General features: G+C 38.1%; 1 protein-coding gene across 4 annotated transcripts in view; it reads right to left on the reverse strand.

The window, feature by feature from the left end:
- The window catches only part of ANGPT1 (angiopoietin 1), a 238,642-nt gene that overhangs the window by 32,299 nt on the left and 191,127 nt on the right, over positions 1 to 15,216 (reverse strand). For all 4 annotated transcript variants that reach the window (XM_015566158.1, XM_006753898.2, XM_006753899.2 and 1 more), the window contains one exon: positions 5,501 to 5,667. In XM_015566158.1, the coding sequence (XP_015421644.1) occupies positions 5,501 to 5,667 (167 nt within the window). The remainder of the gene's footprint in view (positions 1 to 5,500; positions 5,668 to 15,216) is intronic.

Consider the following 15,216-nt stretch of genomic DNA (forward strand, 5'->3'; position numbering starts at 1 on the left):
GGATGTACTTTTTAATTTTAATTCTCATGTGAGTATATTGAGTTTTAGAAAGAGAGGATGAGAGAGAGAGAGAGAGAAAGAGAAACATTACCTGTTGCCTCCCGTATGGCCTGACCAGGGATCGAACCCAAAACCTTTTGGTGTACAGGACTATGCTCCAACCAACTGAGCCACCTGTCCAGGGCTGGATGTATTTGTTTGTAACTCTAAGTATTGGGACCAGCAAAGTTTTCAAGAGAAGTAAAAGGTCACGGTAAGCACTAAACTGATGGACACTCTTACTGAAGTATTTATTATAGAGATAAAAATTTAATCATTCATCAGAATTGAAGGGCCACAAAACAAAAAAAATAACTGTGTACATAAAGGTAATTATAGTCTACAAAATTATTTCTGAGCTGCAAGATGCTTTACAAATACTTTATAGGACAGAAAATGGAGATCCAGAGAAATGCGATTTGTCCATGAACATTCATATTATTAAAGACAGAAATGGGATTAGAAGAAACATTCTATCTCTTAGAATATGTGCTTTGAGTGTATTTAATTCTCAAAATTAATGAATGGATTTTCCTTTGTTGAGGGATAAATATATGATGAGAAGAGATCGAAGCTCAAATCTTGACTTCTACTCATATTATACCTGTGACCTTGTGCAAAGTACAATGCCTTAGTTTTCTCATGTGAAAACAAGGTGTCTGGTACATAGCATGTATTCACCAAATATTTAGCTATTAACTATTAGGCCATCATTTGGCTAATTTAGGTATATATCTTAAATTTTGATTAAAATGGTTCCTAACCTCTAGGCTTAGACATAATGGAAAAGGACACACACAAACACACAGTTGTTTAAAAATAAAAACAAAACACTTTGTAATGAGTTTATAATAGAATGTGGACACTAAGTAGTTAGCCACAGAGATTTATGAATATAGGAGAACACGGAGCATCCAAATTAGCCTGACAGCAAGGGTGATGCATTTCTCTGGCAAATCAGAGTAGGGAGACATATATGGGAGTGCTTTCAGGATCAATCCATGTGGCAAAGGGAAGAAAGCAGGACTGAGCAGAGGGAGACGGTGGACTCACATCACATACAGTCACAGTGAAAACCTCAGCTAATCTCACGTGAAATTCTGGACCCCAATTGGGCAAGGGGATCTTTATATTGACTCGTCATTGAGTGTAATTTCTCTGCAGGAAGGAGCAACAACTTTGGTGATGTGACTTTCTCTAGCCACAGGCAATGCCCAGGTAGGGGACTTTGACTATGAGCTGTCAGTCAGCAACCCAGGAAGTGGGAGGAGTGCATCTGAAGGGAGGCGATGGGTTAGTGCATCACAGTATCTTCTCTAGTAGTTATCAGGGAAGACTTCCTGGAACAAGGGAGGATCTTAAAGATTTAGAAGATGTGTCCAATGCTGGGTTTATGTATATAGGGTAAGGATATAGCATAAACAAAGGCACAGATGGTTTAAGGAAATTGCAAGTAATTACTGAAACACAATCATAATGAAGGAGTGTCTGGTTTGGTGAGGTTAGGGTGAGAGTTTGATAGCAACAGCTGAATAAGTAGGTAGTGGCCAGGTCATGAAGAGTTTTAAATGGCAGACTTTAACATGTACATATTTTACATTGTTGAAATATATGAAGGAGAACAGAGACCAAATCAGACTGTCTTTTAGAAAAAACACCCCACAGCCCTAGCTGGTTTGGCTCAGTGGATAGAGCGTTGGCCTGTAGACTGAATGGTCCCAGGTTCGATTCCGGTCAAGGGCATATATCTTGGCTGCAGGCACATCCCCAGTGGGGGGTGTGCAGGAGGCAGCTGATCAATGTTTCTCTCTCATTGATATTTCTAACTCTCTCTCCCTCTCCCTTCCTCTCTGTAAAAAATCAATAAAATATATATTTTTAAAAAACACACCCGACAATAGTGTGGAAGATATATTTGAGAGCATCAAGACTGGAGGCAGGCAGACTCTACAATAGTCTGGGTGTCAGATGATGAGGACCTGGATAATACTACCTCTCTAGAGGAAGTATTTAATAATTTCACACTGATTACATGTTATTTCACATGATGTGTTCACCATGACACTCTTACATTATTGTTTTTTCTCATTTATATTCTTCTGGGTTCTATAGATTTTATTTTCTACTAGAGAAAACGATTTAAAATGTCCTTAGAGGATAAAAAGAAAATATGTGTATTACATGTACATTTGTAAGCTTATCTATCCGTTCACAACATTTATTTTTAATCAATATGTGTCTAGATCAGCGGTTCTCAACCTGTGGGTCGCGACCCCTTTCACAGGGGTCGCCTAAGACCACAGGGGTCGCCTAAGACCATCGGAAAACACATATATAATTGAGGAAAAATACAGAAAATGTGAAAATATAAAACAAAAGCTTAGCATACATCCCAGAGTTTTGATTTCAGTTGAATTTGAGCAGTTCAATGACCTAACATCTCAGTTTCTTCATCTTTAAAATGTGTCTAATAATGTGTCAAAAAGCCATTGTCAAGGTTAAATGAAAAAGTGCTAATGATCATTTCATAAGTAATAAAATACCATAAAAACATCAGCATTCACACTTTAATAATTTATGTAAACAAGGCATCCTAACTTGGAGAGAAAAACAATGAGCAGAGAAGCAGCACCAAAAGGCAAAGCTGGACATCTGGAGTTCTAACCTCAGGCCACACATGCTTCGCTGGGCCTGGGGAGCCGTCCTGGGCAGGAGTGAGTGATGATACAGGTGGAGAGGGAAGTCACATGGCTGTCGCTTCCCTTTCCAAGCTTCTGTTTGGTTTTCTTAGTGTGCTTATTTTTACTAAGCTTATTTTAACTAAGCTTTCACCAGAGCAGGCATTATGTTTTAATGAGTTCTAATTTCCCGTTTGATGCCAACATGAATCTTAGTACTTAATTACACGAGAAGGCGATGATTACAGACCTATTTTCTGCTGAGTCTTGGCAGGAAAGAGGACCAGAGCCATCAGCTTTATTACAGCAGCATAATAAAGTGGAAACCACACTGAACTAGGTAGGAGTCACACATCCCATAGTTGAGTCCTTCTCCCTCCTTGGGAAAAATATTGCATATTTCTGAACCTCAGCTTTCTTTTCATTAAAACCAGAGGTTTGGAATTAAGTTATTAAGTTCCTTCTGGATTTATAGTGCTGATTCTCAATGTTCATAATACCCCAGAGAAATAAGAATGGGGATCCCAGAGTGTATGCGTCACTCTAGCGGGAAGACTTACTTTTTAAAAACTTTTTATTAAATTTATTGGGGTGACATTAGTTAATAAAATAATATAGGTTTCAAGTATACACTTCTAGAATACATCATCAGTACATTGCACTGTGTATTTACTGTCCAAAGTCAAATCTCCTTCCATCACGATATATTTGATCCCCTTTACCCTTTACTACCCTCCACCCCTTTCTGTCTGATAGCCACCATATTGTTGTCTGTGTCTATTAAATTTTGTTTATCTTGTTTGTTCATTTGTTGCTTTTGGTTTTATTCCACACATATGAGTGGAATCATATGGTTCTTGACTTTTTCCATCTTTTTGATAATAGATCTATGGGTCAAGATCTGAATCACACAGTGTTGAAGGAATAGGAAATGCTCAGTGAGAGCAGTGGGGGAGAGCAATGAGACACTCAAAGAGGAGATAAGTGTTCTTTCTTCATGCAGGTGCAAGAATGACATTTCTACCATACACCCTAAAGCCTATGTCAGATGCCCACAGTCCTCCTAAACCTGCCCAAAGACTCTTTGTCCCTTTAATATCACTCCAGCCTCGCAAGCACACAGATGCATGCATACACACACACACACACACATACACACACACACACACACACACAAGAACTGAGAGACATTTTGGAATGGAACCAAAGAAAATTCTTCAGGAGCCTAGAAAAAGACTGGACTAATTATTTGCTAGTCCCATTGTCAGGCTGTCTGACATTAGCCAAGTTTCATATAGTTTCAAGTTTCAGGTCAAAACATTTATATAAGAGTACCCCTGATGTTTTACAGTGGTTTTCCTTGTTATGAAAATCTCAAAATATTGACCTCCTTGGAAACATTTCTTCTTACACTCCATTGCATTTTATAAATGTCTCTTTGGTTTCTTGAGTTGCCATTATGTACACCATCATTCGCTCCCCCCATGAGACTATGAACTCTTTAGATCTATTTCTCATCCTCTGTTGATGTGGTGACATCATTACTGTTTGTTAAGAAAATGATTATTATGTCTCCAAGGATCCAACCCCATACATAACCCATTAAAATAAAATGTGATGTGTTCATGAAAATGTTATAGATTCAAAGTCCATGCTATGTCTCAAAAAGACAAATAAGCAGGAGAAACAGTTGAATTAGGTGGTGGGGGCCACACAAGTTGGAAAAAAAGCAGAAGGCGCTGGTTGCTTTCACTGCATTTTGCGTGCAGCAATGTGCCAACCCTTTAATGCACACAATCGTGTTTCCCTAACTGATGCAGCACAGCCACAATACTCAGAGTTTAAAATCACTGCAACTCTCATTTACTGATTACAAAACTGAGGTACACACAATTACTAATGACGTGCCATGTACCAGGTATTGCATAAAAGTAACTACAATGTATTTCCATATGTTTAGTGATCTAGTTAGTCACAAAGCTGGACTGTGAGGCCTGGGAGACTATAGACCTCATCACTGACCGCAAAATTGCTAGTACATAGCAGAGTTCCCAGAACATAGAGGTAACATAGTGAGTGTTTGTGAAATGAATTTACCATTTACTTGCCTAACCATTTTCAATGTGTTTCTTTTTCTAGTATATGAGCCGCTCATTGAAAGAAATCAGAGACTCTAACAATTAAGTATATAGATTGTCTACTTTCACATCTGCAATGAAGAACTGTATATACCGATGCCATTATATGGATTTATTTTTGCTTCTTACATTATTTACCAAACAAATCTAAATTATGTTTCACCTCAATTTTTATGCCAATTCATGCAAAAATATAAAATTTTACTCCTCTTTATCAACTTCAAAATAATGTGAAAAAAATAATAATTTAAGAAAAGTAAATAAATTACGTATAAGTAGAAGATCTTTTGATAGAGGGAGTATTTATTTCAAGCCATTGCATTTGAGTGAGTTCTCTGTAATCAGGTTTATGTGTATGAACCCACTGAACCTTTATAATAGTAACAATAATAATAATATTGTGCTTGACTTAATTCCCTATCTTCAAGAATTTGAGCCAACAGCAAGATAATCAGTCTGTGAGAACTTTTAAGAAGTCTTTATAGGTTTTTTGTTTTGTTTTTTATCTCTTTGTCAGAGACCTAGAAAAACAACCTGATTTTCAATTTGAAGGATGCCTTTCATCAGTTCTTTTCACACTTCTCCACTAAAAGTAGTAACTGGCCAAGGCAGTTAAATAAAATACTACAGGGGAAGAGGACTTAACTATAGTTTTGCTTTTCATTTCCTATGTGGAATCTGTCGTATTGTGAATAGGCTTGGTTTCCTTCCCAGTCCATTAACTGGATTCGGAGTGTGTACTGCCTTTGACTGGTCATGGCAAAAATAAACTCATTTCCCAGCCAGTATTCACCGGAGGGATTTCCAAAACCCTGTGAAAGAAGACAGAGATGCAGTTGTTACTTCAGAGAGAAAGTTTTTTCAAGTCCAGTACTTAACTATGCTCTAAATGATAATTAACATTTTTAAAAGTAAAAAATGTTTTTTCACATTTTTACACAGTGTTTTCAATTACTTACTCAATATATCCCTGCTGTTTCCTCCCCTCCATTGAGGGTTACATCTAATTCTTATTAGAGTAAAACTTTATATTCACATCTGTGTAGATTAGATGTTTTTTGGATTAATCTGGTTAATAAGTTTAATCAGTAAAAACTTCTCTATCATAGCTTGCTTTTGAAAATGTTTATAAAATACTAGTTAATGGAATATTTTAACATAATGAAATATTTCCAATGAATTATGAGGGTACTATCATAGAATTATTTAACAATATTGTTATTATTTGTGTTTTCATTATTATTTGGGGATCAAATCATGCACAGATAAAACTTAAACAGATTATTAGACCTTTGACTGCTCTAGTTTTAACATTCTCATTATTTAAAATTTAACTTTCAATTGCAGTTGACATATATCAGTTTCAGGTGTATAACACAGTGATTAGACATTTATATACCTTCCAAAGTCTAATACCCATCTGACACCATACACAGTTATTACAATATCACTATGTTACCTATCCTGTACTTTATATCCCCATGACTATTTTTATAATTGGCAACTTGTACTTCTTAATCTTTTCACCTTTTTCACCCCTCTCCCCAACCCCTCACTCATCTGGCTACTATCAATTTATTCTCTGTATCCATGAGTTTGTTCCTATTTTGTTTGTTCATTTATTTTACTTTTTAGATTCATACATAAGTGAAATCATATGTATTTGTCTTTCTCTGTCTGATTTATTTCAGAAGAATATTTTCCAGTGATACATTCAATAGCAGGGTTAATATCCAGAATATATAAGGAACTCATACAACTTAATACCAAAAATTACAATCTGATTAAAAACTGAGCCAAGGACCTGAATAGATACTTCTCCAAAGAGGGCATACAGAAGCCCAACAGACATATGAAAAGACGCTCCACATCACTAACCATCAAAGAAATGCTAATTAAAATCACAAAGAGATATCATCTTATATCTGTCAGAATGGCTGTCATCAATAAATCAACAAACAACAAGCATTGGTGAGGATGTGGAGAAAAGGGATCCATCGTGCACTGTTTATGGCAGTTCTCAACTTTCCTAATGCCGCGACCCTTTAATACAGTTCCTCATGTTGTGGTGACCCCCAACCATAAAATTATTTTCGTTGCTACTTCATAACTGTAATTTTGCTACTGTTATGAATTGTAATGTAAATATCTGATATGCAGGATGTATTTTCATTGTTACAAATTGAACATAATTAAAGCATAGTGATTAATCACAAAAACAATATGTAATTATATATGTGTTTTCTTATGGTCTTAGGTGAACTCTGAAAAGTTCATTCGACCCCCAAAGGGGTCGCGACCCACAGGTTGAGAACCACTGGTTTATGGGATTTTAAATTGGTGCAGCCACTATGGAAAACTGTGGAGATTCCTCAAAAAATTTAAAAATGATACTACCCTACAACCTGGCAATTCCATTTCTGGATATTTATCCAAAGAAATCGCAAACACTAATTTGAAAAGATTTATGCACCCCCATGTCCATAACATTCACATTTTAAATAGCAATTTGAAAACCTGTGAATCTAGGACTATAATCATTCACTGGCATGAGTTTGGATTTTGAGGCTGAAGACTGAACATAAGAGCTAGTGAGTGAGCTAGTGGCTGCTCTATACCTGAATCTCAATGTCTGTATTTTCTTTAGGGCACTCCCAGTCACAGGTTGGTAAGTGTTCAAAACAATATCTTTGTGGAGAATAAAAATGTTGTCTCCAAAAGAAAGCCAACTGTTAATGTTGGAGTTGTGAGAGGAAAATAAAGAACCCTAAGTCATTCTAGACTTCGTGTGTTCATAACTGTCTCAGAAATAATTCCTTGGTAACGTGAAATTCAGTGTAATTCTTGACCTACAGGTTAGTTTCTAACCAGACTATGAGCTCCTTGAGGACAGAAGTTGTCTTGAATTTGTGAATCCTCATAGGATTCACATGCCAGTGAAATACTGGCATGTCCAGACACACTTTTAAAGGTATTCTCCAACTTAACTTAGTTTTTCATTAACTGAACACCCTTTGTCAGAATGTTCTGGGTATATGGCCCCCTGCAGACCGTCTATCTACAGCTCAGAGTAAAGATATAAGACCCATTTAGGTCAGTATTTCAGGGGTTCCTTTCTTTGTTCTTAAGATGCACAAGTCATACTTGACAAAAGTTCCATAGGAACAGGAAATATTAAAGCAAGCTAGGATGTGCTAAGTATTTTACACATACTTATGACAGTTGGTGCCACATCCCTGTGAGAAGGGAGAAGCTTACTTTCTCCAATGAATAAGTGAAACAGAAAGTTACATAGGACTGAAGTCAAAGCATTAGTACACTCTCAGGTGCTGCAGCTGCTGGGAAGAAAAAGAAGACCGGATGCTCCTTGCATTTCCTCTCAGCTCAGACATGTCAAAGCCCTCTCTGTAGCCACTTGACGATTCCCTCTTCCATGTAGTCAGAGGAGATTCAGCAATTGCACTAAACGTGAACAGGAGGCTGGGAATGATGAGGTGTTAAGTTTTGGGTCACATATTTCCATGCTGCTGAAAGCATTGCATGGATAAGACTGTCCAGCTAACCCAGGGAAATGTGCAGAGACTTTGAGCCTCAGAAATGGATGAGCATTAGTATCTTTCCTAAAGCCTCCATTCCCATCTTGGCATGCAGGTTTGTACTTCCCTCTAAGTGAGATTAACATCCGTTCCTAAATGGCTGGCCTTTTTTCTCACTGAAAATAGAGGAAGAAGCAACTGAAATGTAAGCAACTACATTTGTTTGGAGAAACAAAAATTCTATATCATGCACCTTCCTGAAAAACTATCTACACATGCTCTTATTGTGGGAGGCAAAACCTTGGGCTACAATGAATCAAAATGGCTGAGAAAGAGGGAGAGAGAGAGAGAGAGAGAGAAAGGGAGGAAACCTTCTAATGGCTGAAAGCGCAGTGATGCGGAAACAACTGTTCCATCATAAAGATGAAAAATAAATGAAAGAAGGGGAAATGGGTTCCCACATTAGTAAACTGTCTATTGGATAATTTATCAGGCAGACCATGAATCTGATGCCTAGCAACAAAGGCTTGGCTTTGATTAAACAACTTCTACTCCCTGTCCCGTTCTAATTTGAAGCCTTTCTGCCACATATGTGCTGTGGACTGCCCGACATTATTTCTGAGCCCGTTTCCTTCTGCAAAATATGGATTAAAATGTTGTTTCCATATAGAATGTTTTAGAGGAAATGAAATAATAGACCTAAAGCATTTAGGTAAGTGTTGATACATGAGAAGCCCTTAACAAAATTCTAGTTGTTGTTGGTATTAAGTATATATCACAATACAGAGTAAATTTTTGCTTAGTTGCTTCTCTCCCATGAGAGTGTGAGCTATTTAAGGGTGAGCAGGTTGGTTACTTTCAACTTTGTATGAGAAAGGGAACAAAAATAATAACCCAGAATCTTGTCTTAGCCTAAAAATTAATAAGGGGATACATAAAAAGTTTTTGGATGCTAGGAACTAATGTATTCTTATGACAAGGATGAGTGATGGTTTATACAAATGAGTTCTAGCATTTTAATCCTAGAAGATAATCTCTATATATAAACCCTAATATGCAAATAGACCAAATGGTGGAACAACCAAACAACCAAACAAGCAGTCGCTATGACATGTGCTGACCACCAGGGAGTGTGCGCGGAACATGGTGGGCAGGGATGCCAGGTGAGCACCAGATGGTGAAGCAGGTGAGCGGGGGCGCCAGGCCAAGGCGGTGCGCTGGTCACTGTCATCGGGGCGAGCCTCTGGTGGTTACTGAAAATTCTTTGCTCCTGTGTGCCACAGTCCCGCCCAGTGCTTGCACCTGCTACTGGCACCAGCCCTGATCACTTGTCACCATCAGCGGGTTTGAATGGCAGCTGCTGGCCCCGATTGCCCCTGAGGACTTCTCCACCTCCGCCTGCTCCTGAGGGGTGATCAGGGCAGCAGCTTGCAACCACTGATAGTGCCAGCCCCACTCGTACCCGCTGCTGGCACTGGCCCCAATCGCTCTGCACCGTCAGCTGGTGCGAGTGGGGGCTGGGGCTGTTAGCATGTGGGAGCGGTTGCAGTGGGAGCAGGGCTGCCATCAGAGGGGGGACTGGGGACCGTGGGAGGAGGGGCCAGGCGGGGGCATGGAGGATGGGCCGAGACCCACCCCTGTGCCCACTGCAGCCTTGGGGCCCACAGTTCCTTTCAAGGTGCATGAATTTGTGCACTGGGCCCGTAGTTATTGAATAAGAAATGAAAACCAACAGGTTGCAATTTGGGCTAATCTGTGACATAAACCAAAAGGTAGACTACTTTCTTATTCTTACTTCTGGTTCCTAATACTAAAGAAAAGCTGTCTCCTTCAACTTTTCTCTGTTCCTGCTTAGTTTAATCCTGTTCTCTTTATATCTCATAAGTTGTAGGATCTACAAAAGAGGTAATTTTTGAGATCTTAAACCCATACCAATAAATTGATAGCTCTGACAGTTGCTTTCAACCAAGAGTGCATATCAAAAACAGCTGTGGAGCATTTAAAAATAGAGATGACTTGGTTTCCCCCCATGCCGGTTCTGACTCAGCATGTCTGTGTGGGTTTAGAGATCACACATTTAAAAGTTTCATAGCTGAGCCTGCTGTATACCAGTGGCAAAGAACCATACAATCGTGATGGGAAATAGCTATTCCTAGGGCAAATTAGAAGGAATTAACCAGATCAAATGATCTAAGTGGTACACAGGGAAGAGATAGGTGTAAAAGCTCCTATTATATCCACGTCCATATTAGAAGGCAAGTTTTGATTAAGTATTATGGACTATCCTTTAAAAAATTTATATTCACACTTGAAATACAGAGATGGACATTAAAAATAGGTTTACACATTATTGCATATATAATAGCTTGCCACAGGTCTATATTTTACTCCAAATAGCCTGTAATACCCATAAAAATAAAAATAAAAGCTTGAACAAAATTCAGTGCTGATACTGAAAAAGCAACGAGTCCTAAGTGAATAAACAATAGTAATAAACATAGAATTTCTTCTTTTTCATAAATGAAATCTAAGAATGCTATAGCATATATTTTTACAAAAAATACTAGAGGCCCGGTGCACCAAATTGTGTGCGGGTACGGTCCCTAGGCCTATCCTGTGATCAGGGCCATCTTCTCCGGCTGCCATTCCTGCCCGCTAGCTGACCCCACCTCTGCCGCCGGTCACCCTCTGTGTGGGGGGTGACTGGTGGGGCAGGGGCCTTGGCCTGGTGCACCCGCGCCCACCCACCCTGGGTCCCCGTTTGCCATGGGCATTTGGAGCCTGCTGGCTGGGGAAAGGGACCGAGAGGTGGTCAGTGCACCTCATAGTGACTGGTTGAGTGGTCATTCTGTCATTATGGTCCCTGGGCTTTTATTATATAGGATTGCTTAGCTATGCCAATCACAATCACATGAAAGATTTTTATAACATAATTCAGGTAGATTATTTCTATTTCTCCTTTAGCTCTTTAATGAAAGGCAAAAAGGCAGTAAAATTTAACCTAAACTAATGCTGGCTTAAAATTGGCCTTAAAACCACATTTTGCTTTAAAAAGGCACACAGAGGAAAGACCAATATCCATTAATTTTTGCCAAAACTTGCAGAAATGTTCAGTTGTGGTTTGTATTTTTCCAAGTTAATAAAATCATTGTCTCAGATTTTGTTTTGTCTGATAATGCTCATAGGAAGTGTTGACTTTTTATAGCTGAACACAATTGAAACCAGACACAGTCCATGTATCCTAGGGGTTTCATCTCTTTTCACATGACTAATTAAAGAAAACAGATAAGAAGTCAAGGTTACTGAGCTGCGTTGTCCAAAGGTGCTTTAATTCACAATTCAATCATGTGTTTCCTCTAACTGCTGAGCACTCGGCCCAAGAGAGATCAAAAGAATGGTTTCTTTCCACATTTTAAATTTCTTATAGATTTTTCCCTTTTTAATGTGAAGATGTTAAAATGCAGTTGAAAATGCGCTCTTAATTTCTTTCCAGAAACAAAGCACTCCCAGAAGGTATGGTGCTCAGACTGAAATATTTGTATTTATAGGAAGTTCTGTTTATGGGGGAATTTTTTTTTCCCCAATACAAAGCCAGGTTGTCTCCAGGGCATTAGTCACTACTTTCTATAAAGTTAGGCCACTAGGGTACTGTTTGAAACTCCTAGCTTGATTGGACTTTATGTGCAATAGTACTGCTGATAAGTGTTATTGCTGGAGGCCACTAGATAGCATCCTCATGGCTTGAAGGAGTTAATATAGTTCCCTAAGTACCTCGTTAAAGGGACCCACTCCAGACTTCCCTCTCGCCAAACATCTTTACAAATCCATAAACCAGATTTTGCTGAATCTCCTCATAAGGAAGTTTAAGTGAAAACAAAGCTCAGGTAAAAGATCTTTGCAGGGTTAAGGCCAATGTTAAGAATCAAATGAGTAGTAAATCCTCCATGTTGAGAGGTTAAAAAATAATAATATATAATATACATTTGTGATTTCATGTGTTGATAATTTTAACATATTTTTTTTTCTGAAAACTGTATGAGGCAAGAGGCAGTCCTTAGGTGTCGGCCAGTATGAAGGGAAGGAGAGAGGAGAGGCAGAAAAGAAGGCGGTGGAACTCTATTTCTACACTCAGAGCCAGGGAGAAAAGTGAAGCGTCTTAGGTTATACCATGGTAGATTGGTGAAGACTGAGGAGGAAGTGGTGCATGCCAAGAAGTTTCTGTTTTCCCAAAGGATGTACACGCCCCAGCAGCCAGTTTTGGGGTGGGTGTGATTGATAAGAACTGGCAGAAGGAATCTACAGCCATTCTTTGTGGAGTCATGTTTTGTCTGTAGGTGAAAGAAAAGCTCGGGGGGGAGACAACTGAAACACTTCCCACCATGTGTTTTGGTGAAAGTTAACCAAGTTGTAACACATGATGAATTCTTTCAATTAAAACAAAACAAAACAAAACAAAAGTTGTCAGACTCATTTTTGCCAAAAAGTTTCAGAATTTTGGAGCTTATCTCATTTTCTGCCCATGCAGAATTGACAGCTGATAAATTGTTCTAGTTTGAAGAAAACATGATAGTCTTGCTATTTTAAAAAGGGAGAGGGGAAATGTCATAAAAACTATGATTAGAAAATAATTCCTTTTCATTCCAATAATGAAAAAATGCATGACATAAAATGCATATAAGTATATGTTTGGCATATAAGACATAAATCAATACCAGACTCCATATGTCAGTCTCTCTTACTTATTGTGACTAGTTTGTTATGGCAGCAGATTTCACTATTTTGGAAAGTCATCACGATGACAACTTTATATTCATTTTTCTATTATCATTAATATTCATAATAATGTACTGTAGATTTGCCTAAATCAACATGTATAGTCTGATTCTCAGATGCCTTCTTCACATCCCATTTTAGTCATGAAAGTAATCATGAGTTAAGGTGGTTTACAAGATAATATTTTTGGCAGAGTTAAGTAAAAATTTGTCAGTCTTTGGGTAATAAAAATAACTACTGTTTACTGAACATTCAGTGCACCAGGTGCTTTATTTGCATCTAATCCTCACAACATCCCTTGAAAGGCAGGTGAGGTATTATTTTTACTGAGAAAGTTAGGTCTGTGTGAAATGATTTGCCAGAAATCACTTCACTGAAGACTAATGCAAGGCCCTCCTTTAGAACTTAGGTTCCTTTTTCACCCTATCTGTTCTTGGAACCAGAAAGGAACGTAGAGTCCAACTGGAATTTCAACATTCCAGTTCTCCACAACAACCCTGAAACATGGTGCTTTACCTTCCACTGGCTGTTTCCACTGATGCGGGTCCTCACCACTTAATAGGCAGCCCATTCATGTTGGAAAGAACCATTAGAGAGTGTTGCTCAGACATAGTCAAATTTGGCCTCTCTGTAATGTTCCTCCATTCATTGTGGAGAGTCCTTCTTTAGAACAACGTTGAAATGCAGATTCTAAATCAGGAAGTCTGGGGCGGAGCTTCAGATTCTTCATTTCTAATAACTCCCAGACGTTGCTTGTGCTGGAGTCCCTGGATCACACTGAGTAGCAGGTTCCGGTACTACGTACTTCTATCCAGTCAACTAAGCCACTACCAGACAGGTTTATACCTTATTCTTTTTTCTCCAGGTTAGACAACCAACTATTTATTCGCTTGCTCTACATATGGTTTCTAGATACCGCCCATCCTGCTTGTACCCTCTGGGATATGTTCACTCTTTGGAAAATCTCCAGAATTGAAAGCATATTCTTGATGTAACCAGACCATGGCAGACACCAGTTAGATTCTGAATTTTTGCAACTAAAAACTATTATTAAGTAGATTGTGTATATAAGGCTTTGTTTTTGTTAGTAGCCAGCAACATAAAATGAGCTTATAACCAAGAAAATCTTTCCATGTTTCCAATACTAGGTTTTTAAGCCAGTCACCTTTATTCCATATTCTCACAGTTAATTTTGCATAATTTTGGTCTAGGTAAAAGACTTTACTTTTTATCTCTGTAGAATTCTGTTTTGTTGGCTTCCTACCTTTCTTTCTTGGGTTTATTGTTTATGAAAGGCATCAAGATTCCAATTTTGTGAAACTCCAAACTTTATTAACCTACATTCAGAGTGTTCAACTAAGTATCTGATACAAATGTAGAAACAGAGACACCACTTGAGACTTCCCTTTACTTATTAAAATGCTTTGTTTACTGTTATTCAACCATCTACGAACCTACTGATGAATAAACTGTGATGTTGACCAACCATAGTTTTTACACATTGTCTATAAGAAAAAACTCAGGGAATTTCTCTTCACCTTTTTCTTTACCTTCTTTCTGAGAGGAATTTATCAAAAAATGGTCAGGAGAAGAATTATCCAGACTTAGATGTAAAAAATTAAGAATTGGTCCATAAATGAAAATCCCCTTCCATTACTTTGCTTTGACATTCTGTCGATAGATTTTAATACTTAATATTTTAAGCTTTTGGTATGTGATTCCTGGATTATGAATTATTTAAACCATCTACTATATTATCTTGGAAAAGTTCATCTTCCAACTTGTTCATTTTCCTCTTAAAATAGAGACAGTATTAACTATAATTCACTATAGGTTTGATATAAAAATTAGAAAAGAATTTATTATAGGACAGCCTAAGTGCCCATCAGTAGATGAATGGATTAGAAAACTGTGGTACATCTACACGATGGAATATTATGCTGCTCTAAAAAGGAAGGAGCTCTTACCATTTGCCACGGCATGGATGGCACTGGAGAGCATTATGCTAAGTGAAATAAGCCAGTCAATGAAGGAAAAATACCACATGATATC

Source organism: Myotis davidii, unplaced genomic scaffold (assembly GCF_000327345.1).
Source record: "Myotis davidii unplaced genomic scaffold, ASM32734v1 scaffold1012, whole genome shotgun sequence".
NCBI classification, from domain to species: domain Eukaryota; kingdom Metazoa; phylum Chordata; class Mammalia; order Chiroptera; family Vespertilionidae; genus Myotis; species Myotis davidii.